This window comes from Gnatocerus cornutus, chromosome 6 (genome assembly GCF_029298725.1).
Source record: "Gnatocerus cornutus isolate USDA-ARS CGAHR chromosome 6, icGnaCorn1.1, whole genome shotgun sequence".
NCBI classification, from domain to species: Eukaryota; Metazoa; Arthropoda; class Insecta; order Coleoptera; family Tenebrionidae; genus Gnatocerus; species Gnatocerus cornutus.
The window spans coordinates 14,715,470-14,741,665 of NC_142238.1; the positions used below are offsets into that span (position 1 = coordinate 14,715,470).

At 34.5% G+C, this 26,196-nt stretch overlaps 5 protein-coding genes across 5 annotated transcripts; all 5 read left to right on the plus strand.

Moving 5' to 3' along the window:
* The first annotated feature begins 1,878 nt into the window (after positions 1-1,878).
* LOC148173270 (4-vinylanisole receptor-like) lies at positions 1,879-3,683 on the plus strand. The gene is made up of 8 exons (XM_088039860.1): positions 1,879-2,579; positions 2,624-2,723; positions 2,772-2,876; positions 2,924-3,079; positions 3,126-3,193; positions 3,251-3,369; positions 3,478-3,498; positions 3,559-3,683. The coding sequence occupies exons 1-8, from the start codon at positions 2,020-2,022 to the stop codon at positions 3,681-3,683; spliced, it is 1,254 nt and encodes a 417-aa protein (XP_087895986.1). The 5' UTR covers positions 1,879-2,019.
* A 1,155-nt stretch (positions 3,684-4,838) lies between these two features.
* On the plus strand, positions 4,839-6,333 carry LOC148173271 (farnesyl pyrophosphate synthase-like). The gene is made up of 4 exons (XM_088039093.1): positions 4,839-5,036; positions 5,177-5,456; positions 5,502-5,945; positions 5,992-6,333. The coding sequence occupies exons 1-4, from the start codon at positions 4,936-4,938 to the stop codon at positions 6,328-6,330; spliced, it is 1,164 nt and encodes a 387-aa protein (XP_087895219.1). The 5' UTR covers positions 4,839-4,935; the 3' UTR covers positions 6,331-6,333.
* A 7,501-nt stretch (positions 6,334-13,834) lies between these two features.
* LOC148173272 (uncharacterized) lies at positions 13,835-14,247 on the plus strand. The gene has a single exon (XM_088039094.1). The coding sequence runs from the start codon at positions 13,927-13,929 to the stop codon at positions 14,158-14,160; it is 234 nt and encodes a 77-aa protein (XP_087895220.1). The 5' UTR covers positions 13,835-13,926; the 3' UTR covers positions 14,161-14,247.
* Positions 14,248-17,363: 3,116 nt separating this feature from the next.
* On the plus strand, positions 17,364-18,571 carry LOC148173273 (putative odorant receptor 92a). Its single transcript, XM_088038728.1, has 6 exons — positions 17,364-17,381; positions 17,431-18,146; positions 18,198-18,297; positions 18,345-18,449; positions 18,496-18,508; positions 18,561-18,571. The coding sequence occupies exons 1-6, from the start codon at positions 17,364-17,366 to the stop codon at positions 18,569-18,571; spliced, it is 963 nt and encodes a 320-aa protein (XP_087894854.1).
* Positions 18,572-20,081: 1,510 nt separating this feature from the next.
* Positions 20,082-25,998, plus strand: LOC148173274 (uncharacterized). The gene is made up of 3 exons (XM_088039526.1): positions 20,082-20,325; positions 24,552-24,623; positions 24,671-25,998. The coding sequence occupies exons 1-3, from the start codon at positions 20,254-20,256 to the stop codon at positions 25,733-25,735; spliced, it is 1,209 nt and encodes a 402-aa protein (XP_087895652.1). The 5' UTR covers positions 20,082-20,253; the 3' UTR covers positions 25,736-25,998.
* Positions 25,999-26,196: the final 198 nt, after the last annotated feature.

The window sequence follows — 26,196 nt, forward strand, 5'->3', positions numbered from 1 at the left end:
ATTTGCTATATTTGCTAAACAAATTGTAACTGATCGTAGCTACATAAACAAATAAAATTGTAAATGTTGGTAATTTGCATATTAACTCCCGTCTGGTATAGCATTAACTTAATTAGATGGATATTCCTGAGTTAATATAAACAGTGTAATTATTTCCAGCAAACAGCGTGAGCTAAAACGGTGAGAAGAACTATTACGAAGTGTTTGTGGAAATCATTAAGCGCCAATTTTGGTAATTTTACATCGGAGAAAACATCCTGCTGAAACTCCGGGTGATACATCACCGGAGTTTACTCACGTGAAATTTGCTAAATGAGTCAAAATCTCTACGATCTGTGGAGATACCACGCATCAAAGTCGTCACGTTTGTATTAGAATTTGCACATTACCTACATTGTAATAATAAAATATTAAATCTTATTTTCTGTGTCAACCAATAGAATGAGGCATTTCACAAATTCTACTTTGCATATAATAATTGGGGTTAAATTATAAAACAATGGAGGTGTAAGAATGTTGCTAAAAGAAAGAAAATTAGTGAAAAGCTGAGTCTTACATAACTTATCAAAAAGCGGATGCTACTTAACATTTAAAAAAATTTACTGGTCCATTATCTAGTAATGGGTCTAATGATTTAAAATAACACTTATTAGCATTACGCCATGATTTCAATTAGCTTCTAACGACATCATCAATTGTTAATATCCTTATTATTTAAATATTTGCTGTGGTAATCATAATCACACATGATTAATTACTCGAAACCAGGAAGACGACCCTGTAATTCAACGTAAAGAATTTAAAAATGTCTTTGTTCACATTCTTACCGCACCCACGCTCAGATCTTCATAGCGTGTCGACCAAAATCTTCAAAATAATTAGTTTAACATTTTGTGACCTTCACAAGGTAACGAGGAGAATCAAGAATTAATTTGCATGGTCAAAGAGAGCGACGATTTGAAACAGAAATGTCAAAATCCGTCGGAACAAAACAGTCGTGTCTTCACGTCCTTGAGATGTTAGTTTTAATAATATGGTTTTTCAGAATCCATCAATCACGGTCTGATTGGGGCTAACATTTATCGTTTAGATTCCGAAGATTTTTCGCCAAAAGATGTAGCATTTCCCTGGAAGAATCTCGCTCAACTTGAAAAAAAATGTCAAGGTTGTAATTCAATAAAGAACAATTCCTCTCATCTCAAACGATTCTAGTTCACGATCCACTAATGGGATGGCCTACACTCAAGTGGATTGCGTTAATGCAAATTTATTTTGTAGTTAATAAGGAGTGGCGCCTTTTTGCTGCTAATTGAAGAACGTTTTGGAAAAAATGTGACCTTTGGAGGATGGAGTGTGATCTATTTTTTGAGCACGAAATGGGATGGGCGCGTGACTTTTATGGCATTTTTCGCCTAATATAGCGTCGGAATTTGTACAAAAATAGTGTGCAACTGGAACTTACGATCCTTCTAATTCCTTCTTAAAGCCACCACCCCTAAAAGGTGCGAGATTTAAAATTTTAACACACGCTAAATTATATCTGAAGGATTCAAAGAGAGTGGGATAAAATTAAATACAAATTACCATTGTCCTCGAACTCCCTATTTTTTCTTATACATAATTAATGCCAGCTTCTAAGTACCCAAAATCTATAATGCATGCAGCGAACTCATCAAATTATACCCTTCTATAAATTAAAGTCCTAATTAACCAGAATTACCCCATAATTCAGAACATATCAATTAAAATATAAATATTTGACGTTTTCACCGAGGCGGACTTCTTCAGATTTTTCTCAGACGTCGAAATGAGTGTATCCATCGAAGTACAAATAAGTAAAATTTTACCAACAAACTCAAATTTTTCTTGTAGGATTTTGATCTTCGCGCGACTTTCGCCCTCGACAAGAAACTGCTTCTTTTCGCTGGTTGTTACCCTCGACGACCTTCAAAGAACCGCTCTTGGTATCTTGTGGCGGCATTTATCAACTGGTTCTTTTCAATCGCTCAATTGTTGTCAATGACTATTCAAATGGTGATCGACAGAAACGATTTGTCTAAGCTTTCAGAGTCTTTACAATACTACACGACTATGCTTATCTTCATCTTGAAACTCATCAACTTCTTATTTTATAAGAACTACATGGTACAGATTGAAGACGACCTCGCCTTGCCTGTTTTCTACGGTTTTACTGAAGATCACTTTAAATTGTTGAAAGAGAAGATAAAGTCGAGTCAAGCAGCTGGGACGACTTTCAGAGTGTTGTCGGTGGCGGCGGTGGCGTTTTGGGGGATGCCACCCTTTCTAGACAATCGCAAAGCGAAGACTTTACCAATGCCCGGGTGGTTTCCTTATAATGTCTCTAAATACTACTACCCGACCTTTGTTTTTCAAATTTGTGGCATTGCCAACACTGCGTACACTGATTCGACTCTGGACATCTTGAGCTGGATACTCATCAGCATCAGTGCTGGTCAATTACAAGTCATTAAAGAAAAGTTCAAGAATATTGACTACGGCAAGGAAGGAGTCAAAGAAGAATTCAAAGCCTGTGTTAAACACCACAAAGAAATCATTAAGTATGTTGCAACGCTCGATTTCCCTCAATGTCTTCTCGTTTCAGTCTGGTGAATAAAATCGAGATTCTCTTCTCCAAAGGGATTTTTCTTCAATTCTTCGCAAGCATCGTGGTTATCTGCTTCACCGGCTTTCTCATGCTGATTGTAACTCTTTTGATTTTACGATTCTTGCCAGTGAAAGGGATTTTTTAGGTGCCAGTAATGAGCATGCAGTTTAGTCTTCTAATAACTTATTTCTTCTGCATGATGTGCCAAGTCGCCATGTATTGTTGGTACGGTCACGATGTTATGACAACAGTTAAGTTTGCCACTAGCTAATACCAATAGCTAACCATTAGTTATAGAGCAGTACCATTGGAGAATCGCTCTACATGTCGAATTGGTACGAATCAAGCTTGAAAATTCGGAAAAACATCATTATTTTCATGGAGAAAACGAAAAAACCTGTCATTTTCACAGCCGGAGGATTTGTGATACTGTCTTTAACTACACTAACTGGTGTAAGTGTGAGAGTTGGGTGGTTAAGTGGTAATAAGGAAATTTTAGATTTTGAGGTCGTCTTATTCGTATTTTGCTGTATTGAGAAGAACATATGGCGGAGAATCAATAAAAATGTAAAATCAGTGAAAAATAAAAATTGTTGCAATCTGAATTTTACTTGCGATTTCAAGGCTATTTTATAAAAAGCACATGCGGCAGGAACATAAATGTTTACTATGTTTAGTAATTAAATTAAATAAAATAGAAATAAAAAAGCGTCACGAAGGTCAAAAAACACAATTAATTACACGTTTAAAGTATACAAATCTATCCTAAACTGCGTTTACATTATCCAAACTTGCTTTACAAAAAAATGTTGAGAATAATAAAAAACCAAATACAAATAACTGAGTTTTAGAAGCGGTTGAAGTGGCGGATGGTAGATTTTATTTCCGAAATGTTTAGAGCTCGATATCTCCAAAATTTTGACCAAAGAAAGATGGAGTTTTCACCATCGATTTTAGAGCGCTTTTTTACATAAGAATCCGGTCATCCGGTCTTAACTCAAGCAAAACTGGGCAATATTTTAGTTACAAGCTCGATATTTCAAAAAACATTATATAATACTCTTGGGTTATGTTTTATACAGGGTCCGGCAACACTTGTGTCCACCCTCAAAATCGTCTTTAATTTTAAGGATAAAATTTTGGAAATTTGTATACGCTCATAGTTGACAAAGCTCTAGAAGCTGACACACATTTTTGTTTTTTATCACGGTTTGGTTGGCGTCGCGACGCCTAAGTATAATTTTTTGCGATTTTTGAGTTTTTGCGGAAATATTTGCGAATTCAATTTTTTTGATACAAATTTCTGAGTTTTTATTTTAAATCTAATGCAAATTGTGTTTAAAATTTGCGAAAAAAACGTTGTTTTATCAAGTTAGTTTTTAAAATTATGACAGCGCAGCGACAAACTACGTTTACACCAAAATTTCAGAAGTCACTTCATTCACTTTTATAAAGGTTAATTTTGATTAACACGGGCATGTTGCACTTTATGGACACCAGAAATCGTTAATTAACATCGACAAAGCGACAATTTCACCAAGTAAGACTTTTGTTACAATCTAAAACGAGCCAAAGAATAGATGTCATTTGTGACACAAGATGTTGACAGATGGGTGTAAACGTAGTTTACAATTTTAATTTTAATTTTGACGTAATGAAATTGGAAACTAACTTGATAAAACAGCATTTTTTTTCAAATTTTGAAGACAATTTGCATTGAATCTAAAATAACAACTGAGATATTTTTAACATAGTTATATTGAAAAAAAAAATAAATTAGGGGTTGATAACACAAACCCTTTCAATTACCTAAAAATTACATTTTTAAGGTGTCGCGACGCCAAAACTATCAGTGATAAACAACAAATTTTTGCGTCAGCTTCTTGAGCTTTGTCAACTGTGGGGTATGCAAATTTTCAAAATTTTACCTTTAAAATTAAAAACGATTTTGGGGGTGGACACAAGTGTTGCCGGACCCTGTATAGATTAGTTAGATATTATCTACTCAAGATAACTCGGAAAGCCTCCTTGGCCAACTATACCGCTCGTACTTGTAGGTAATATCTAAACTAAGTTACTTGAGCCATAAATAACTATGATTACTAGTTCGGCTTGTTCATTAAAATATCGGCTATCTGTCACGTTTAATTGGGAATAATAAACTGTAATAATTAGAGATAAAAAGTTTTTATCACAAGGTACAAAAAGTTCAACAGTTTAACACGAAGAAATAAAAGTAGACGAGGCAAAAATGCCTCCTGAGTGAGTTTTTGGTGTGCCAACACATTAATCCAAAAGACGGTCCAAATATGCTATTATCCACTGCCCGATCAATACAAAAACACAATCGAAAAATAATGATGACTTGTAACAAGCAAAAACCCAAAGTGAAAAAATCTTTCTGCGACAGGTAAACTGAACTCAAGCGTTTAGTGCGTTTTTGGCTTTGGCTTTGCTTTACAACAAGTCAAAATCAACAACGCGTTAAAGTTTGACTTCGTTGTACCTGTGAATACAAATTTAAACCGACTCAAAAACATATTTTGATAGATCCTTAAAAGACGTCGTGAAAAATGAACCACTTATTACACAAGCTGGAGTAGACGAGTTTAGAGGACATTTCCCGGCAATAGTCAAAGAACTAACCCAAGAAAAATATATCAAAACTTCAAAAAATGCCGCTTATTTTGAAAAACTACTCAACTATGTTGTGCCTACAGGTCATTGTTACAGAGGGCTAACAACGGTAGCTGCTTACAAAATTCTCGAAGAAAACTTGACTCCGGATAATATTAAACTTGCCAACTTCCTGGGTTGGATTATTGAACTGGTGAGTCCGAATTATTGAAATTCGATAATTTTTAAGAACTTTTAGAGCGAAAGCGGTTTTGTGTTAGTTGACGATATTATCGACAACACGGCAATGCGAAGAGGTGTCCCGTCATGGTACGCCTTAAAAAACAAAGACCCTAAAACCATCATGGATGGAAAATATCTTGAAAATTCAGCTCTTGTGCTCCTCAAAACCTATTTTTCGAAATTCCCGTGTTATTTCCCCCTTCTTCAGCTCTTTCTGGACGTCCAACAAAACGTTACAATGGGACAATTAATAGATTCTCAATCATCAGTAGATGAAAGAATCAACTGGGATCTTTTTAATATGGATTTTTATTCTTTATTCAGTAGATTAAAAGCGGGAAGTGTAGTTCTTCATTTACCAACAGCGTCAGCAATGTATTTCGCCAATATTCATGACGAGAATCTCTATAACCAAACGAAATTTTTTTTGACTAAAATGGGAGAGTACTACCAAATCCAAGTACGCATTCACAACTGTTATTTTTTTCTCACCCTGTAAATTTCAGAACGATTATACAGACTGTTTCGAAAACATCAAAGTTCGAGGGTTCCCAGGAAACGATATCCGCGAAGGTAAATTGTCGTGGTTGGCAGTTTTAGCTCTGCAAAAAGCAACTCCTGGACAAACAAAACTATTGAAGGAAAATTACGGAAAAAACGACGACGAAGCTGAAAAAAGTGTGAAGACATTGTATGAAGAACTTAAACTTGAGGAAGACTTCATCCAGTATAAACATAGAAGTTTTGATAAATCTACAAGCGAAATTAAAAAGATGTCTGATGAGCGTTTCCAAAATCTGTTCTTTAAAATACTGGAGAGTCTATATAAATACAGCTCGTATTGAATATTACGTTTGTTTTACCTTTATTTATGGGAAATGCGCACACTTACCACCAACACAGAAAATTTTCTTTTAATTAATATTTTTTCGATTTTAATTCATCCTCATTAATATTCAATGACTAGTTGTTTGAGTACCAAGAATCCATGAATTAAAAATTTAAATCCGGTAAAAATTACCACTTAACTGGGATATTATTAGTGACCACTTATTAAAAACCCATTTTTAGTTTCTTTCGTAATTGCAACCCTATAATTCACGCGATTTAACCCGAAAGCATCTTATTAATAATTTGACTGAAAAAAAAACAATTTCAAAGAGAAGTTTATTCTCTATCACAATCACGATGGTGTTCACACTTCAAGTCTTAAATTCAAACTGGTTTGGATAATTTTAACATTCAATTTCTTGTAGGATTATGATCTCAGAAAAACTTTCTCGATCGAGAAGAAACTGTTACATTTCGCTGGTTTTTATCCTCGAAGAACCTCAAAAAACCAATGTTTGTCTCTTCTGGGAGCCACAGTTAACTTATTTTTTTCCATAGCTCAACTGTTATCGATGACCATTCAATTAATCATCGATAGAAACGACTTATCTAAACTTTCAGAGTCGCTGCAATATTTCATTACCCACACGACTTTCATGTGTAAATTAACAAACTTCGTAATCTACAAACGGAGCTTACTGGAAATTGAAGACACTTTGACCAAGTCCGTTTTCTACGGTTTTTCTGATGACAACTTAAAAGTTTTGAAACAAAAAGTCGCCGCGTGTAAAACAGTAGGAAAAGTCTTCAGAGTTCTATGCGTCGCTGCTGTGTCCTTCTGGGCTTTACCTCCATATTTAGACAGCGGAAAATCAAAGAGTTTGCCAACTCCAGGCTGGTTTCCTTACAATGTGACTAAATATTACTACCCGACTTTCGCGTTTCAAATTCTTGGTATTGCCAACACAGCCTACACCAATTCGACCATTGATATTTTGACTTGGATGCTCATCAGTGTGGCCTCAGGACAATTCGAGATTTTAAAGAAAAATTTAACGAGCATCAACTACGGGAATTGTGTTCCCAAAACGAACGAGGCGTTTATCAAATGTGTGAAACACCACGAAGAAATCGTCAAGTATGGAAAACCAAAAAACACAATTTGTTGGAATGTTGTTTTCAGGTTTGTCTCCAGAATCGAAGACACGTTTTCCAAAGGAATCTTCTTACAGTTCTTTGCCAGTGTCATCGTGATCTGTTTCACAGGTTTTCTCATGATAATTGTACGAGTCAGTTATAAAATTAAAGATATGACCGATGTGATTTTAGGTCCCTGTAATGAGCATGCAATTCGGACTTTTGATAACTTATTTCTTCTGCATGATGTGTCAAGTGGCAATGTATTGTTGGTACGGTCACGACGTCATGACAACAGTTAAGTTTGAGCACAATTAAGTCTAACAACTAATAACTAATTGCAGAGTAGCACAATTGGTGATGCGTTTTACACCTCCAATTGGTACGAATCCGACGTGCATCTACGCAAAAACGCAATTATTTTTATGGAGAATACGAAAAAACCAGTGATTTTGACTGCCGGTGGGTATGTTACATTAACACTGGCAACTTTAACTGGGGTAAGTTGTGATGTGTCGTCAGTTCGAGTTTATATAATTTTTTTAAATAGATTTTGCGGTCGTCTTATTCATATTTTGCTGTGTTGCGGCGTCTTTATACATCGTAGATATTGGGATGATAAGAATTAAGGAAAATGTGTCTCTGCAAGATGTGGAGTCATTAGATATAATCATATTTTTAATTGTCACTGTGTATAATAAATGTATTCACGGCAATTTTTTACTGTTATTATACAAAAATTATGGGCAAAGTGACGAGCTTAAGTTAATTATAATTACAGACAGGAAAAAATGAACAAGATCTGCAAGGACTTTTATAGAAGTGTTAAGCAAGCTTTCAAGAGCGTTTTTAATTTGCATCTTAATTAAAGCATTTGTGGCCGCCAAATTTGGTGTTGAAAGGAAAATAATTGTATTAAAAATGACATTAATTAAATTTTCCTTCACTTTTAATTTTGAAGCTTGTTACTTGGATTCTTAACCAGCCGTAGAAATTATCTTAAAAAATCTTAATTATATCTTGGGCGCTACTAGTCACTGCAACAGACTATTATCCAAAACAGTTTTTGATAAGTTTTTTAGTCAGAATCAGAGCGATGACAACCCTATCATTTCCGACGCAACCCCAATTATTATCAAACAGGGTGTATTAATATTTGACCGAGATAAGATATTCTGGATGAGTCCACAGCTAACAATCGACCAGTGAACACGAATTCGAACAGATATTATAGTATTGAAAGAAGAAGACCAGCATGATTACAGTAAGTACAAACTTCTGTTATAAAAATCTTTTTCTATTGAAATATGTAAATAATTTCAGGATTACGATTTTAACATTTTTTTTTTAAAGGAAAGGTTTGCCCGCAAAGAAATTCAAAGCGCAGTTTATTGAATTCTTCACCCTCTTCATGGTTTTGAGTCCATTAATCACCAACTGGAGAAATGATATAAAATCGCAATGATTTATCGCAGCTGTACAATAGATACAATATTAGTCACGTCACTTTCAAGGGCAAACTTACAAATTTTTGTGATTTATCGGGAAAGTCTTTTCCGTACTGAAGACACTTTAACACTGCCACAATTTTATGGATTTCTCCACGAGAATTTGGAATTGTTGGAAGAAAGAGTGGAGTGGGAAATTTTTAGAGCCTTCTGTTTTTTGTTTTACTCCGTTACTTCAGGAAAAAAAAAAGGTTTGCAAAAACGCAATAATAAATAAATTAGTCCAGAATAAAGTTGTTTCATTTTCATTGTCTATAAATCAATTTATTGTCATGCTAATAGCAAGTAGCAAAAAAAACTAATAATAATTAATTCATTGTTCATAAAACATATAATTTAACCTAAGATTGTCAATAAAGAAGTTTTAATATAGTAAGCAGAACTACGCGACCTGAGAAATATAAGGTTCTAACTAACATTTGCATGAAATTGATCACTGATCAGTGTTCACGTTATCAATGATATCTCTTTAATTTATTAAGCATTTATTTAAAAAAATGGCAGAATCTATTAAAATAATTTTGGCTTGTTAAAATATTAACTCACTTCTTATTTATACATGATAGAAATGGTTTAAAAAAATCACAAAACAGACAATTTAATTTTCACAAAAAATTACTTAAACCTTATAATTCTCACGTCGCGACTATCAATATTTATTTTGGCTTATTTTGCGCAGAATGCGACGCCGAATCCAAAACCGAAAGAATTTTTAACGTACGTCGACAAATAACTGTGTAATCGCCGAATTAATTTTTGATGGTGGCAGAAAACAATTTTTTTTTAAATTTGAAACAATGTTTTCTCGTTTCTCTCATCGTTGTTCTCGCGAGTTTTTACATCAAAAATAGTTTTTAGTTTTTCTAAAAGTCGAAAGTTGCATTTTTTCGCAAAAATTCATGACTAAAACTACGCCAAATTTCTGATATAAATATCTTGCTTATTTTTTGGAGTAAACTTGAGTTATTATACATCGGTGTAACGCAGAATTTTTCGCAGATTCCAAATCTGGGATGGAAATTCAGATCCGACAACAAATAACTGAGTTATGGCCGATCAAAGTTTCAAAAAGTTGATTTTCATTTTTCCTCATTTTTCCTAATTTTAAAGTTAAATATCTCGGAAACTATTAGAGATATTGAGATGCGGGTTGCGCCATTGTTTTTCTCGGCTCATTTTACGTTATAAAAAGCTTTCAAAAGCCCAAAATTCAATAGTCAATTTTTCGCGAAAAAAAAATCCGACTCAAACGATGAAAATTTTTCAATTTTTTGATTTTTGGCCATAGCTTGTAAACTATTTGTCGGATCGATCTCAAATTTGGCCAGGAGATAGATTTTAAGCTCCTCTTTCGACTAATGTATAATTCAAAGCTATTAAACGTTGTTTTTATTTTGAAAACATTGTTTGAAAATCACCCTACAATGACGTTTTCAAAACCGTTTTTGGCCAATGCCTCGTTTATTTATTAAGAAAACTCAACAAATCTGGGCTCATCATACGCAGTATGTCACGTTGGGTTCAAAAACATGAGAATTTTTAATTTTCGTCAACAAATAACTGAGTTATGGTCGTTTGAAATTTTGGGTTGTCGCCAGAGAGCCAAATTTTTGAAGGTTCAAAACAATTCGTGCTCGATATCTCGGAAACTATTTCAGATATTGAGATGCGGTTTGCGCCATCGTTTTTCTCGCGTTTTTTTACATAAGAAATAGTTCTTTAATTTTTCTACAGTGGAAATTTGCAAATTTCCGCAATAATTCATGACTAAAACTATGCCAAATTCCTGATATCGAATCTCGCTAATTTTTTAGAGTAAATTTAAGTTGTTATACATCAGTGTACGCAGAATTTTCCGCAGATTCCAAATCTGGAATTTAAATACAAATCCGGCAACAAATAACTGAGGTATGGCCGATCAAAGTTTCGGAAAGTTGATTTTCATTTATCCTCATTTTTTTCTAATTTTTAAGGTTAAATATCTCGGAAACTATTTGATATATTAAGATGCGGTTTGCGCCATTCTTTTTCTCGGCTCATTTTACGTTAGAAAATGTTCTTAAAAGCCCAAAATTCAATAGTCAATTTTTCGCGAAAAAAAATTCCGACTCAAACGATGAAAATTTTTCAATTTTTTGATTTTTGGCCATAGCTTGTAAACTATTTGTCGGATCGATCTCAAATTTGGCCAGGAGATAGATTTTAAGCTCCTCTTTCGACTAATGTATAATTCAAAGCTATTAAACGTTGTTTTTATTTTGAAAACATTGTTTGAAAATCACCCTACAATGACGTTTTGAAAACCGTTTTTGGCCAATGCCTCGTTTATTTATTAAGAAAACTCAACAAATCTGGGCTCATCATACGCAGAATGTCCCGTTGGGTCCAAAAACATGAGAATTTTTAATTTTCGTCAACAAATAACTGAGTTATGGTCGTTTGAAGTTTTGGGTTGTCGCCAGAGAGCCAAATTTTTGAAGGTTCGAAACAATTCGTGCTCGATATCTCGGAAACTATTTCAGATATTGAGATGCGGTTTGCGCCATCGTTTTTCTCGCGTTTTTTTACATAAGAAATAGTTCTTTAATTTTTCTACAGTGGAAATTTGCAAATTTCCGCAATAATTCATGACTAAAACTATGCCAAATTCCTGATATCGAATCTCGCTAATTTTTTAGAGTAAATTTAAGTTGTTATACATCTGTGTACGCAGAATTTTCCGCAGATTCCAAATCTGGAATTTAAATACAAATCCGCCAACAAATAACTGAGGTATGGCCGATCAAAGTTTCGGAAAGTTGATTTTCATTTATCCTCATTTTTTTCTAATTTTTAAAGTTAAATATCTCAGAAATTATTTGATATATTAAGATGCGGTTTGCGCCATTCTTTTTCTCGGCTCATTTTACGTTAGAAAATGTTCTCAAAAGTCCAAAAATCGATAGTCGATTTTTCGCGAAAAAAAATTCCGACTCAAACGATAAAATTTTTTAATTTTTTCTATTTTTGGCCATAGCTTGTAAACTATTTGTCGAATCGATCTCAAATTTGGCCAGGAGATAGATTTTGAGCTCCTCTTTCGACTGATGTATAATTCCAAGCTATTAAACGTCGTGTTCATTTTGAAAACATTGATTAAAAATCACCTTAAAATGACGTCTTCAAAACCGTTTTTGGCCAATGCCTCGTTTATTTATTAAGCAAACTCAACAAATTTGGGCTCATTTTACGCAGAATGTCACACTGAATCCAAAATCATAAGAATTTTCAATTTTCGTCAACAAATAACTGAGTTATGGCCGTTTGAATTTTTTGGTTGTCGTCAGAGGGAAAAATTTTTGAAGGTTCCAAACAAACAATTCGTGCTCAATATCTCGGAAACGATTGCAAATATTGAGATAAGGTTTGTGCCATCATTTTTCTCGCGGTTTTTTACATAAAAAATAGTTCTTAGATTTTCCAAAAGTCGAAAGTTGCATTTTTTTGCGAAAATTCATGACTAAAACTATATCAAAGGTATGATATCGATATCTCGCTTAATTTTTGGAGCAAACTTGCATTATTCTATTATCTCATTTTACGTAGAATTTTGCGCAGATTCCAAATTTTCCAAATTCACATCCGACAACAAATAACCGAGGTAAGATCGTTTAAAGTTTCAAAATGTAGGATTTTGTTTCTCAATTTTTTAAAGCAAAAATTTCTATTACAACATAATTAGGCACATACCGTTAGAAAGCCATAGAAACCAACAATTAACCACAGAAAATAATGTAAAATGTCTCTTGACATGATTTAGTCACCTTGAATATTCCATTTAGGCCACAATTCATAATAAATAACACCAAATCATTGAAAAAACTCCATGATATTTTGGGTGTTAATTCTCTCTATCAACCAACTATTATTCAAAAGAGTTTTTTACAAATTTTTCACACCGACAACAACCCTATCATTTTCAAAGCAACCCCACTTATTATCCGAAAGCGTGCATTAATATTTGACCACGAAGATAATATATTTTGATGAGAACCTGTCAATAATGAACTAATGAGCATGGATTAAAACAGACATCCTTGAGTCTTAACTGAGTTAAAACAGACAGTTCTTGGGTCTTGACAAGAACATGAGCTACTTTAAAGTAAGTACAAAAAAGTGCGTCTAAACACGCGTGTTATTTCAATTTTAGGATTACGATTTAAGGGCGACTTTTCGCACCGAAAAGAAACTCCTTGGTTTCGTGGGATTGTACCCAACACCTCAAAAGAGTTGGATTTTTTTCCTAGCCGCCACAATCAACCTTTGTATTTCTTCGTGCCAAATGATTTCAATGGTAATCCAGATGGTAATCGCAAGAAACGACTTGTCTCAACTCTCCGACTCTTTACAATATTTCATGACTTTAATCACATTCGTTTGCAAATTGATCAATTTTCTCGTTTATAAAAACAAGTTACTGGACATTGAACACACCCTAACGTCACCGATTTTCTACGACTTTTCCGAAGATGAATCCAATCTACTTCTGGATAAAATAAAAGCGTGTCGAAACGTCGCCCGAGTCTTTCGTTTTTTTTGTGTGTTTGCCGTCTTGTTTTATGCAGGAACACCGGCTTTTGGTAGTCAACACAAAGCGTTACCATCACCAGCGTGGTTTCCATTCAATGTTACCAAATACCGCTACCAAACTTACGCTTTTCAATCAGTGGGTGCCACAAATTCCACTTATGTTAACACCACGATTGATATTTTGACGTGGATGCTCATTTCGGTAGCTGCAGGACAAGTCGAGGTTTTAAAAGCAAAGTTGAAGAAAATCGACTATGGGGACGCAGATTTAGGGAAAATGGAAGAAAAATTTAAGAATTGTATTCGCCACCATAAGGAAATTATCAAGTGAGTGACAGAAAAATTAGGTTGTGGTAACACTGCCAGTTTTTTAGATTAGTTGGTCAAATCGAAGCCATGTTCTCCAAAGGCATATTTTTACAGTTCTTAGCTAGTGTCATCATCATCTGCTTCGTGGGTTTCCTTCTGATGATTGTACAGTTTCACCCCATTTTTCCCACTTTTCAGGACTTTATTTTAGGTACCTGCCGACAGCCCCCAGTTCATGTTCGTAGTAACGTATTTTCTCTGTATGATTTTACAAGTGGCATTGTATTGTTGGTATGGACACGACATCATGACTACAGTTAAGTCTAACTCTACATAAAGTTATTAACTAATCAAAAGTTACAGACTAGTAGCATCGGTGACTTTTTTTACGCTTCTAACTGGTACGAATCCCACGTGAACATCCGTAAAAGTGTTATAATTTTCATGGAGAAAACTAAGCGACCGGTGACTCTGACAGCTGGAGGATTCTTTGCATTGTCATTAGCTACATTGACCCTCGTAATGAGGCTGTGATGGCTATCTTAGTTTTACAAAGTTATGTTGCAGATTCTACGATCGGCGTATTCTTACATTGCTGTCCTTCGGCGGGTGTACGAGTCATAGAAATGATACCTCTAGAACATGTGATCCGTTAAGTAGCCATGCACGTTTTATGGTCGAAAGACAATGTCAAAGATGAGGTGGAAATGGAAATTTAATGGATCACACGAAATTTTTGATGAGTAATTAATAAACGTTTGAACTTCACCGAAATGAGTGTGTCTCTATAGGTAAAAAAGCAATAAAATTGTTGTAAAGATGTTTGATTTTTTTTATTACCGATAAGGAAACTTAAAGGTCTCATTACTCCACGCTTTGTATTTTTATTTTTCGGTTTATTTTATGGATCTTAAGTTATATTACAAACTGCTACTACAACAATAAAGTGTTTATAGTTACGCTATAACTATTAAAATGTGACATTGACATACGAAATTTATTGCTCATGAGATTGAAGACCATGTTAGTTCCGTGGGCAGTCTTCTTTTTATTATGGAAATCCTGTATCAGCCAATTTTCCAAACACAAGTCTTCACAATACAATATTAAAGTTTTTAGACGAAATGAGAATTACATAATCTAAAAAATTTTATTAACATAAAAGTCTCTGACAACAAATTTGAATACATATTAAATTATTAGCTTGATATTTTAGGCTAAAATAAGGTAAAGAATGTTCCGAGAAAAATAGGATTTGATTTAAAATATGCAGAAAAGGAGAAAAATCAAAATAAAATAATAATAATTATAAATCCATAATGTCGTTGTTGACAGTTGTTTACTATGCGATGTAATATAAAATGTTAAATAAATGAGAAAGCTTCCGAAGCATTTTTTTGTTAATTATGTAATTTACATTTTCTTCTTTAACAACATGATCTACATAACGATTATTAAAATTGAATTTATTTTCATAAATGTTCAGTGTGCAGTAGTTATTTATTGTAGACAACGTTCTATCTATACAAGAAGGTCTAAATTCGAGAATTATTTCAAGCGTTTAATATTCTAAGGGGGATAAAACGTGAATGCAATATAACGTATTATCCACAATTACAGGCAAGCTCAAATTATTCGAAAAAAAAGTGGATAATAGTATATTATTATACGAGCATGTTATAAGACCTCTTATTCACGAGGTTGAGTTTGCAATACGAGCGAGCCTGCGAGCGAGTGGGCTAAGTCAACCGAGTAAATAAGGGCCACGACATGTCTTTTGTGAATTTTTAGTTGTCAAAATAAAATCTGACAGTTGTTTTCATTGTGTACTAGGATAAATTGATGAAGCATTGGGTTACAGTGGTCATAACTAAATGACTTTCAGCCAATCAGAGCCCGCGATGAGTTTATGACTACACGGGTTCCTGTTATGGCTGTCGTAACTTGTTTAAAGCAAACTACGTTATAAACACATAACTAAATGGTCGTAGATAAAACAGTTTTTTTGTAACAGTGTGGTCATTTGACACATCTTTTAAAAGGTAATTTTTAATATTTATATATTTTTGTGTGTATGCATTCAGAATGTTCTTAAACGTTTAGTAAAATAATGCTTTTTTTTCAAAACTTCATAATATATCTCTAGAAATAATTTTCTAAAATGGAAAAAATCATACTCCTATGTAGTAGCAAATGATTTTCACATTTAAAATTTTTTTTTTCGAAAATCCCGGTACATTATTTGCAATGACTTTTAAAAATCAAATCAAATCTCTAAACCATTTTAAAACAGTCCAATTTCGGGATTTAAACAAAATTGAAATTCCTAAATTAGTCAAATAACACGTTTGAAGAGGCCAATTTCCAACTGAGCTTAAAAAACGCGATAATTTTCTTGTAATAAACAAAACAGTCTGTTACTCAAACAGTCAACCGATATAAAAAACAAATTAAATTTATTACAGTTCCTACGCTCGCCATATTCTTCTTTAGCGGTTATACAACATTTAAATGACTTTGAAAATATGTATATGATTCGTAATTGAATAAAGATGCATCTGTTGCATAAAACTCAATACATTAAAAATTAAAGATCTGTGTTGTGTTTTAAAAACGTAATTAAGCCATACAATAGTTGTGCAAGTCATTTGTAATTATTAATTGATTGATTGATTAGACGTTTAAATTAAAACTACTTTATTATAAGCTTGTCTAGACATGAAAGTATTTCTCAAGAAAATTACGCCACAAAATTGAATTATTGGATTTTATTCTGGATTTATCTAATCTGAATTCTGTAAAAACGCAATTAAAAAAAAACACCTAAACGGTTTTTAAACTTTTGAAAAAATATCCAAGAAATAAATGAGAATATTTTACAAGCTCTCTAATAGCTATTACGATAGGATTAGAATGCCGATCTTAAGATATCCAACTTATCTAAGACTAATCTAACAGTTATTAGTATATAATTTATGATGAATTAAATTGAAGATGCAAAAACTGAAACATTTTGAAATCCAAAATAATAAAAACTTATTAAAATAATATTTCCAATACGAAGACTAAGAAACGTGCAAACTTATCAAACTCACCCCAAAAACTGGGCCCAACTTTCACCACATCTCGAGAAAGAATGTAATTTTAAGTTCCCCACTTCTACTTTTGGAATTCGATTAACACAACTATCGACATTCCCCTCGTAAATTTTTGATCTTAAGATTTTTACATTTACGTCGCAACACCCGTAAATATTTTATAAAGAAGCTTGGAACCACAATGAATACTCCAAATTATTTAAAAACTCATTACTGGTGTTAATTACCAGTAACAAGCCCTCATTACCTTTTTCACAGTTTTCCAAAAAGCCTAACAAGGCTATAATTCCAAAAGTAACAACCAGTTATTAAACTGAAACGATACATTAATATTCACCATCAAGAATGGTTTAACATCCACACGACGACCATAAATTAAATTTCCGATATTTACCTGAGTCAAACTAGACAAGACGTTGAGAGAAGATGGGTTTTACCATAAAAGTATTAGAAGGTAAAAAATGGGTTCAAGTTCACTGATGATTTATTTCAGGACTACGATCTGAGAGAATCTTTTAATGTCGAAAGAAACATTTTGCTGATTTTTGGGTTTTATCCACGAAGAACTTCAAAGTACGGTTTCTTGTATTTTCTAGCAGCTGCAGCTACTTTGTTCATTAATGTTGGACAATTAGTCACCATGTCAGTACAGATGGTCATAAATCGCAACGACTTATCGAAATTATCAGATGCTTTGCAATGCTACATCAGCATCGCCACTTTCATGTGCAAACTTGCAAATTTCGTGTTCTATGGGAAGAATCTCCTGCTAATCGAAGACACTTTAGCCCTGCCTGCGTTCTATGGTTTTACAAACGAGCATCTAAAGCTGTTGAAAGACAGAGTAACGTCTTGTAAACGTGTTGGGAACATTTTTCGCTCCTTGTGCGTCATGGGAACTGTGTTTTACTTCATGTCTCCCTATTTGGATCCGGCGAAATATGGAGAATTACCATTTCCTGCTTGGTTCCCTTATAATGTCACCGAGTTCTACTATCCAACGTTCGTTTTTCAGTTCTTAGGGATGGCAAATCCGGCTTGTATGAATTCAGCTATTGATATTCTGACCTGGATGTTGCTGAGTGTGGCGTCTGGACAGTTCGACATTTTGAAGGAGAATTTGAAAAATATCAATTATGGGAATGGAGATGTCGAAGAAACAAAAAACCAGTTCAAAAATTGCGTCAAGCACCACATGGAGATTGTCAAGTAGGAAATAAAAACTCTAAAATTTCAAAATTTTGTAAATTTCTCTTTTAGATATGTTTATGAAATCGAGAATATGTTCTCCAAAGGCATCCTCCTCCAGTTCTTAGCAAGCGTCGTGGTCATCTGCTTCACCGGCTTCATGATGCTCATTGTAACTACTTTTATAGCACTCCATCCCACATAAAATTACAATTCTAGGTCCCATTCCTCAGCATCCAATTCTGCTTCTCGGTGATGTACCTCAATGCCATGATGTGTCAAGTCGCTATGTACTGCTGGTACGGCCATGACGTCATGACAAGAGTAAATTCCATTCATTGGTTGAAAAGATTTTTTATTACATTTTCAGAGCAACATGATTGGTGAGTCATTTTATGTCTCCAATTGGTACGAATCCGACGTCTCTATTCGGAGATATATCATAATTTTCTTGGAAAAAACGAAAAAACCTGTTACTCTGACAGCGGGAGGATACGTCACTTTGTCTTTGACCACACTAACTGGGGTAAAAAATTGTGATTTTCGGCACGTTTTTGATAGTTTTTTTAGATTCTTCGTTCGTCGTATTCGTACTTTGCGGTTTTGCAACGGTTATACAACCCGTAAAGCGTTTCAGAAAAATGTTGGCGATTCTGTTGTGTCATTTAACACTAATAAACTCAAGCTCAACCCCTTTAATTATTTACCTTGTTTATACAAAGAAATGTCAAGACAATGATATCCAATTGTTCGATCTTCAATTTTCAGAAAACATTCACTCACCTTTGATAGGGTCAACTTTAATCTCTTCATTACGTAAGCGAACGAAGCTGAAGACCGGAATGACATTATGACCATGGCGAATTTCAATAAGTTAGAGAAAATCAAAGCTTAACTGACCCTAAGTTGTTGGGCAACCAAAAAATCTTATGTAAAGGACAGTTCTGAATTTCTCACGATTCTTGGGTCACTCTTGGTAGTTTTTTGTCCTAATTTAGGTAAAAGTGTGACGTTGAAACAAAAAATAAATTTGGTTTCTTCACATTTTTGAAGGTCCCTCTTAATAAGAGTAATTTTTATCTGTCGTTTTATCTAAAATGATAGCAACTTAAGAACCCTGACTGGCAATGCCACTTCTCTCACTTAATCTAAATTACTTAAGTCATTTGGAACAAAAGAAATCCAGTCAATGCTCTTCCATTGTTAAACTTAACAATTTTCGGAAGAACATTCACTCACCTTTGTCTGGATCAACCGTAATCTCTTACGCAAGGTATCGTTAACACCTAACGTAAGTTTAACGGTTCCACCTTTAAATTAGAAAAAAAATTAACGAAAAAATCGTGACTAGTTAAGTAAAAAATGGATCGCTTTCTTATGCAAACGCGGGTCAAAGGTTAAGCTCCCCGTAGCTTATTAACCCTACAATAGGTCAATATTGGGTAACACAATGATTTTTATTAAAAAAAACTAGTTCCGGGCCTATCAAATATTGCAATCTTATAAAATCACGAAAAGGTACTAAAGGGTTTATTTATGGGATTTAAATGTCAGAGTTGTGCAAATTCAGAGTTTTTCCCGAGAATGTCAATAATTTCTTACAGTGTACATATTTGTGCATGCAAGAAGAATGTGTGGCTCGAGGTCGTAAAGGCGTTTTAATTATTTCGGCTATTTTTAGAACCACATTGTCATTTTAGCACAATTTTTTGTCTAGGCCGTAAACCTAAAATATTTTCTCCACGGTTTTTCCTGCCACATGTTCCTAATAACTCCACAAAAAACCTCGCAAAAAATTAAAGTGACGCCATATAATCCCAGCTTCCATTGCACAACATAACTCATCTTCAAACACTCAAGACATAAAATCCTAATGCACTTTACGAAATGACATTTCGAAACGTGTCCAAATTGGCCTCAGTTTAAAAACCTGTCAACGATGAATGAATCTTGAATTTTTTTTGCACATGTTTGATGCGACATCGCAATACCTCTGGTCAGGTTTTGGTTTAGGTGTGCTTCCATCTCCCTTCTCTTAGTGACCTGGTGACCTCCCACGATACCGCGCGTCTTCGGAGAGTAACTGAGTTGTAGTGGAACGTGCGGTATCGTTGTGAAGTGTGGACGAATGGAAATGTGGGTTCTAGGGCTTGGAGTGGTTGTGGCGGCGGTGACGGTGGCGGCGGTTAATAATAATCAGGTATTTAGGCAGTTTCCTGCCATAAAAAAATAAACAAAAACGGCTTTTCTGTTATTTTTCAAATTTTCGAACGGGCTTCGTTGATTTTTTTGTGCCGAAGTTGTGGGTTTTGTAATTTTTACCTAACAAAAGTCTACATCGAAGAAAAATGGACCCAGTTTTGTAAAGTTTAATTGTATTTATAAATTGTTGTCTGTTCAAGTTAGCAACAAATAAAAGAGTTTACCGAAAATTAAGTGCACATTTTCATAACATGTAAAATTGTCGCTCTCCTCTTGCTCCAGGTGAACCAGCAAAAAATTTCAATGCACATAACTGTCTGCCCACTCAACTCATTTTGTAATAATGCAGTTGCTCCAAGCACTGATGACTTAAACCATTAAAGTCAAAAATGCTAATAAATAACAAATTGGCACATGTTTTGACGAGCGAGATTTATCACACTATCAAATAAAATTTCAACAGGACAACTAAAATAGATTAACTGGAAACTATCCATTAGCTGTGACAGAAATATATTGTCCAAATTTTGTGCTAAGGACACCAAAAACGAATTTCTTGATGCAATAATGTGTAAATTTCTACATTTGCAATCCGATATGCAAAAAAGTACAGATAAAAATTGTAACGACATGGAAATGCTGAAACTTGGTCATTTCAACATGTACGAAATTAGTTCACATTTACGTTAAAATAGAATTAATAAAACCAATTAAAATCGTCTCTTTAGAATTACGAAATAAATAAGAAAATTCGATTCGCGACGCCTATTCAAAATTTGCTGACATTTAGTTAATCTTTACACAAATCGGTAATTAGTACAATTTACTAAACGTTGGCATTGTGCGGGTTGTTTTGCAACAAAAACTTAAATGATTTATAATAATTACGCAATTTTTACAGTTAACTTTACAACAACAAATACTGCATTTCTAACGGAAACACGGTCGCTCTAGAAAAATTAAAACTGTACACGTCAGAAGTGAGTAATTTAATATTAATGAATATGCAAATTTCATTTCTGCTTCGAGATTATCGACATTTATCCACACACTTTTTTCCTTCCAGATTAATAGAGACAGAGCCGCGTAAATCATATTTTATGAAAATATAATAAAACCGTGGAAAATAAGATGGTGACATTTAAAAGTTTCCTTTTCAATATTAAAATTTTTTGATGTTTAATATTAAAGTGATTTGTTACATTCATTAATTTGTGATTATCAAGGCCTTAGTCGGTGTCGTATTTCGTCTTTTGTCTGCGTGAATCGTGATTTTAAATGCTAAAATTGTGCGATGAGTTGTGGAGATTTTTTGCGGTAATTGTACGAGGTGATCGTCACGCCTCGCATACATAAACTAATTAGTAATGAGCAGTTACACCCACAGATTTAACAAAAATGTAGTCATCTTTTATAACTCGATGAATGCCACTGACTATGTTTTACCTATTATGTAGTAATATTTTCTGGGAAAATTATGACCAAAATTGACTGTCCTTTACTTGACTAAATAAAAAATACAGCCAAACTTCCATAACTCTAAGTCTGAACGAACACCACAATTGGTTCGAGTTAAAGAAAAACTAAACAAAAAATTAAAATTTTATTGAAGTTCATAATCCGCTATAAAATTTTAGGGCATATGTTTGTTCTACAATTTTTTTCATAAGATTGTTTTTTAAAGAATTATGAATGTACTCAGTAGCACAGTCTTTCATTGTAAAAAAAAGAGTTTCAATATTTCAAACGCATTTTTCACTTAAAAATGTGAATTTTTATAATTTTCTGAAATTTTTGTTAAAGATCTGATTTTGATCTGAATTTTTGGGATATTTTCCTTCTTGCACTTAAAAATTTGTTTTATGGCTCAATTCTTGTAGTGGGATATTGTTGTCAGAATCACTACTAAAAACTATTCTGAATTATATTTCGAAAATCTGGTTTTGGGTAGTACACACCCAAAACCAGATTTTCGAAATATAATTCAGAATAGTTTTTTCGGTGACATTGGAGATCTTGTTAGAAGTTTCATAGCTATCTAACACTTTTGATAAAATTCTAGATTTATAGTGGCATTTAAAGCTATTAATATACTTCAGAAGTTTCAAGAAAGTACTACAATATCAGCTTTTACAAACTAATTTCGAGAAAATTTTCGAGTTATAGAAGTTTACACATTGTATATTGGCAAAATTTAATTCGATTTATGAAATTTCGAGTTGAGGAGAAGAAATCACATGTAAATTTTAAGGAAAACGCAAGGAAATAAAATAAATTTCGAGTTGTAGAAAAATTCGAGTAATAGAAGTTCGAATTGTGGAAGTTCGACTGTAATAAAAGAAATAGATTGCGCCCGCAGACGAAAGTCGTTTAAGGACGTAATCGATTGATTATCCATAGGTGCGTACAACGTTTTATGCACGAAACCTTGAAAACAATCATAATCCTTTTTTTCTGTATTTACAGATCCTAGGTCTAAAGTTAAATCTTCAACAACGGTAACTAAAATGTTACTAGTTTTCATAGCATGTGTATAAAATTGGTTACTTTTGCGAGATCTACTTTTCTAAAATCTCGACAAATCGAATTTCGCCCACTTTTCGTGCAAAAATGGCAGAGAAAGCGATTGTTACGTGATTCAGACACCGATCGATCAAACATCCAAACTTTGAAAAACATTTATTAAAAAATAGACAGCGGACCATTTACGGGCGCTAAAATTCATCTTTTTGTTGCGACTCATCCTTTGTTTTCGCGTTACATAACCATTGAAATTGTAAGAAAATCGGCAAAATGCCAATTCCTTCTTTAATTTCATCATTACTTTACTTCTCACGATTTTTCTTGAGGAACGTGGAAGTGAAATTACCATTTTTGGCGCGGTGAAATATTGTCCTGGTGGCAGATTCCACACGTGATAAAGACAACGGAATAATTACATAATTATGCGCTGACCTTTGAGAAATTATTATAATAATTATTGTATAGCTTCTCAGTTAATAAAGCGAGTTCCAAGTTCACCAAAATTAGATAGAGCCGAGCGGTGTGACTCAAACCGCAATCGATGCTTTTTGCTCCATTTCCAAATTGGGCGAATTTGCGAAGGTTGGAGGTGACCTAATCAAACCACGAGTGACCATTTGTTCCCATTTTCTGGATTATAAAACGACCTTGCTCACGTAACTACAATAAAAACGTGAGGTGAGGAAGACACTTCTTCTCACAATTGTGTAGAAACAACGATGGAAAGTTATAATTGCATTAATTCTATCGGCGTGGTGATGAGGTACTAAATAGTACCCTAAATAAAAATGCGACGGTTACGTGGCATTTCCGCGATTTTCAACAAAGATTGAGTTGTAAGTCACGTTTTTGGTCGTTGATTGAGACACGAAGTGTTGACACGTGCGTAGGAGGCGCATGAAAAAACTAGGAGGTACTCTCACAATTATTGAGTTAAATTTACACAATAAGCGGGTTGAAAAAGTACCACTTTCATGGCAATGTGATAGTTCCGCAGTTTTAGTCTTTCTCTACGCAAAAAGATCGATTTCCGTGACATTCTGGTTCCTAGAAGTAATTTTTTAACGAGCGCACCAAACGAACATCTCTGGAGCGCAATGAAAGTTCGAAAAAAGTAACAATCTCCCTGCAAAAACCACCTTCTCAATTAATAGCAGGCACGAACAAGTTGTTAAAGCGTAATGCAGTTTTTTCCTTCATGATTTTTCTAAATTAACAAGTTGATGGTAATGAAAATATCGTGCAATGCAGTGAATTGAATAAAGTGGTACCGCACACGAACTTGCTTTTTTGAATGGCAGCGGTACCGCCAACTTGTAAACAAAAGCCAACTGTTCTTTGTGGGAAGTACCGGTGGCTCTCCACTCGGCTGCAACGGCTCGAATGTAAATAAAGCAACTGATGTAATAGTATTTCGGTTATGTAAATATGTAACCTACGCAGTCTCCAGGAATTGACCTATGCAAGATAGAAAGGTAGATAAGCTACTTGCGAGATGTTCGCTGCAATGGAAAAAAGACGAAAGAGGTGTTACGCGTTGAGAGGTCATGAACAACAATAGTAGGTGAACCTGGCTCTTTATAGCAGCTGAAATTTATGAAGTGGGAATTAAAATAAGGCCTGAGTTATGCAAGGTGACCTCTTCGACATCTGCGACAAAAATTCAAAAAATGCGAAATGACCAATACTTTATTCTTGCAGGTTCCGAAGAGTGGCTTCTCCTGCGAAGGACGCATCACTGGCTACTACGCAGATGTTCAAAGCGGCTGCCAGGTCAGTTTCCTCCACACTAAAATAAAAAATTCTAATTCGTCTTCTAGCTCTACCACATGTGTGATGGTTTAGGCCGCCAGTTTAGCTACACCTGTCCAAACGCAACACTTTTTCAACAAAGAATGCTCATTTGTGACCACTGGTACATGGTCAACTGCAGTAAATCCGAGAGCGACTACGCTGCCAACTCGAGAATAGGTCGCAAAATGCCATTCGTAGATGACTCAGAATCAAATCCTTATCACAGAACGCCCAGACCTGACTTACTATCACATCCCAGCCAATCAGAGTATGACATTATTTACCGGACCGGCAAAGCTCAATTCGGGACCAATTTTAACTTGGTGGGAGCAGAAACTGATAAAAATGGTACCACAAGTTCCACGGATGAGCCCAAATACTCACTGCCTAGTCACTGGTCGACCGAGTACGACCAACGAGTGACTACATCAAAACCTGCGAAACTCGTCTTTAATACCAAGAAAGATAACGGTAACGTTATCAAGCGGAAACCGTTTGGTACCGTCATGGAAGTCCCTGTGAACTACAAATCGTCGTTTAAAGCAACCACCCCGGTGTTTCCCTTGTCGGTTGAACCAACCAGTGAAGCACCAGCGGACGCTGGTTTGGTACCACCTCTACCGTACCAAATGGCCAACAACAAAGCAACAATAAAAGTCAACTTCCAATCAGATTTCCAGGCGACAACTCCTGTTTATCCAACTTCTGTGGACATCGTTAGCGAAGAGCCCGCTGAAGTTGGAGTACTGCCACCTAACAGAACCACCGCTGACACCAAAGTCCCTAGTTTGGTCCTCGATTTTCAACCACCAGTAGTGGATACAAGTTTTGACCCCAAACAACGTAGACCGCAAGAAGCAGTGTTACCATCCAAGTTCTACCAACCCCCGAAATTTGAACCGGATTTCACCGAAGACTCGCCAGCGACAAACAAACCAAATAAGGCGATAAGAAGCCACGAATTGGACGATTTAAGGAAAAAATTTTTGATTCCTGATTACGAGTTCCCGTTGGAATCGGTGTCGCGACCGAGTTATGATACCGTGTTGACTTCATTTCAGGCTGACGGAGTGCCATCGGAGAAAAAGTGAAATTTTTGTAGTGATAAGAAGTGACTGATGCCAAAGCAATTAATAATAATATTAGTAATAATATAAAATAGAGCTCATTCTGACTATCAAGTTAGTGCAGGCAACCAACAATTTATCAGTTTTGCAACTTGGAATTGATAATAATTTCGACATATCGCACTACTGTAAATATACACTGTATAATTTATTCATAGGTTTATTACGCTAGTGTCAACTTTAAGCAATATTAATGTAATTTTCGGTAATAAAAAAATATTTTATCATCGTGTTTATGGGAATGTTGCCATCTGATAAAATAATAAAAAAAATATAGGCAGTGCAATAAACAAATATGTGACAAATGTGGGTTTTATGATACGCTAGAGTGCCCCGCAATATTTACATGCAAATAAACAAAATTCGGAATGAGCTTGGAAGTGACAATAATGTCGTAACACGTTTTATGAACTACAGCAAGTATA

Excerpts from the sequence above, each read along its gene's own strand:
- LOC148173274 (XM_088039526.1), top strand. The coding sequence starts at position 20,254 with ATGGAAATGTGGGTTCTAGGGCTTGGAGTGGTTGTGGCGGCGGTGACG. Across the intron at positions 20,326-24,551 it reads CGGCGGTTAATAATAATCAG|GTTCCGAAGAGTGGCTTCTC; the intron begins GTATTTAGGCAG and ends TTATTCTTGCAG. Across the intron at positions 24,624-24,670 it reads ATGTTCAAAGCGGCTGCCAG|CTCTACCACATGTGTGATGG; the intron begins GTCAGTTTCCTC and ends TTCGTCTTCTAG.
- LOC148173271 (XM_088039093.1), top strand. The coding sequence starts at position 4,936 with ATGCTATTATCCACTGCCCGATCAATACAAAAACACAATCGAAAAATA. Across the intron at positions 5,457-5,501 it reads TGGGTTGGATTATTGAACTG|AGCGAAAGCGGTTTTGTGTT; the intron begins GTGAGTCCGAAT and ends AAGAACTTTTAG. Across the intron at positions 5,946-5,991 it reads GAGAGTACTACCAAATCCAA|AACGATTATACAGACTGTTT; the intron begins GTACGCATTCAC and ends TGTAAATTTCAG.
- LOC148173270 (XM_088039860.1), top strand. The coding sequence starts at position 2,020 with ATGACTATTCAAATGGTGATCGACAGAAACGATTTGTCTAAGCTTTCA. Across the intron at positions 3,194-3,250 it reads GGCGGAGAATCAATAAAAAT|GCTATTTTATAAAAAGCACA; the intron begins GTAAAATCAGTG and ends TGCGATTTCAAG. Across the intron at positions 3,499-3,558 it reads AGCGGTTGAAGTGGCGGATG|ATGGAGTTTTCACCATCGAT; the intron begins GTAGATTTTATT and ends GACCAAAGAAAG.
- LOC148173273 (XM_088038728.1), top strand. Across the intron at positions 18,147-18,197 it reads CACCACATGGAGATTGTCAA|ATATGTTTATGAAATCGAGA; the intron begins GTAGGAAATAAA and ends TTTCTCTTTTAG. Across the intron at positions 18,298-18,344 it reads CCGGCTTCATGATGCTCATT|GTCCCATTCCTCAGCATCCA; the intron begins GTAACTACTTTT and ends TTACAATTCTAG.
- LOC148173272 (XM_088039094.1), top strand. The coding sequence starts at position 13,927 with ATGTTCTCCAAAGGCATATTTTTACAGTTCTTAGCTAGTGTCATCATC.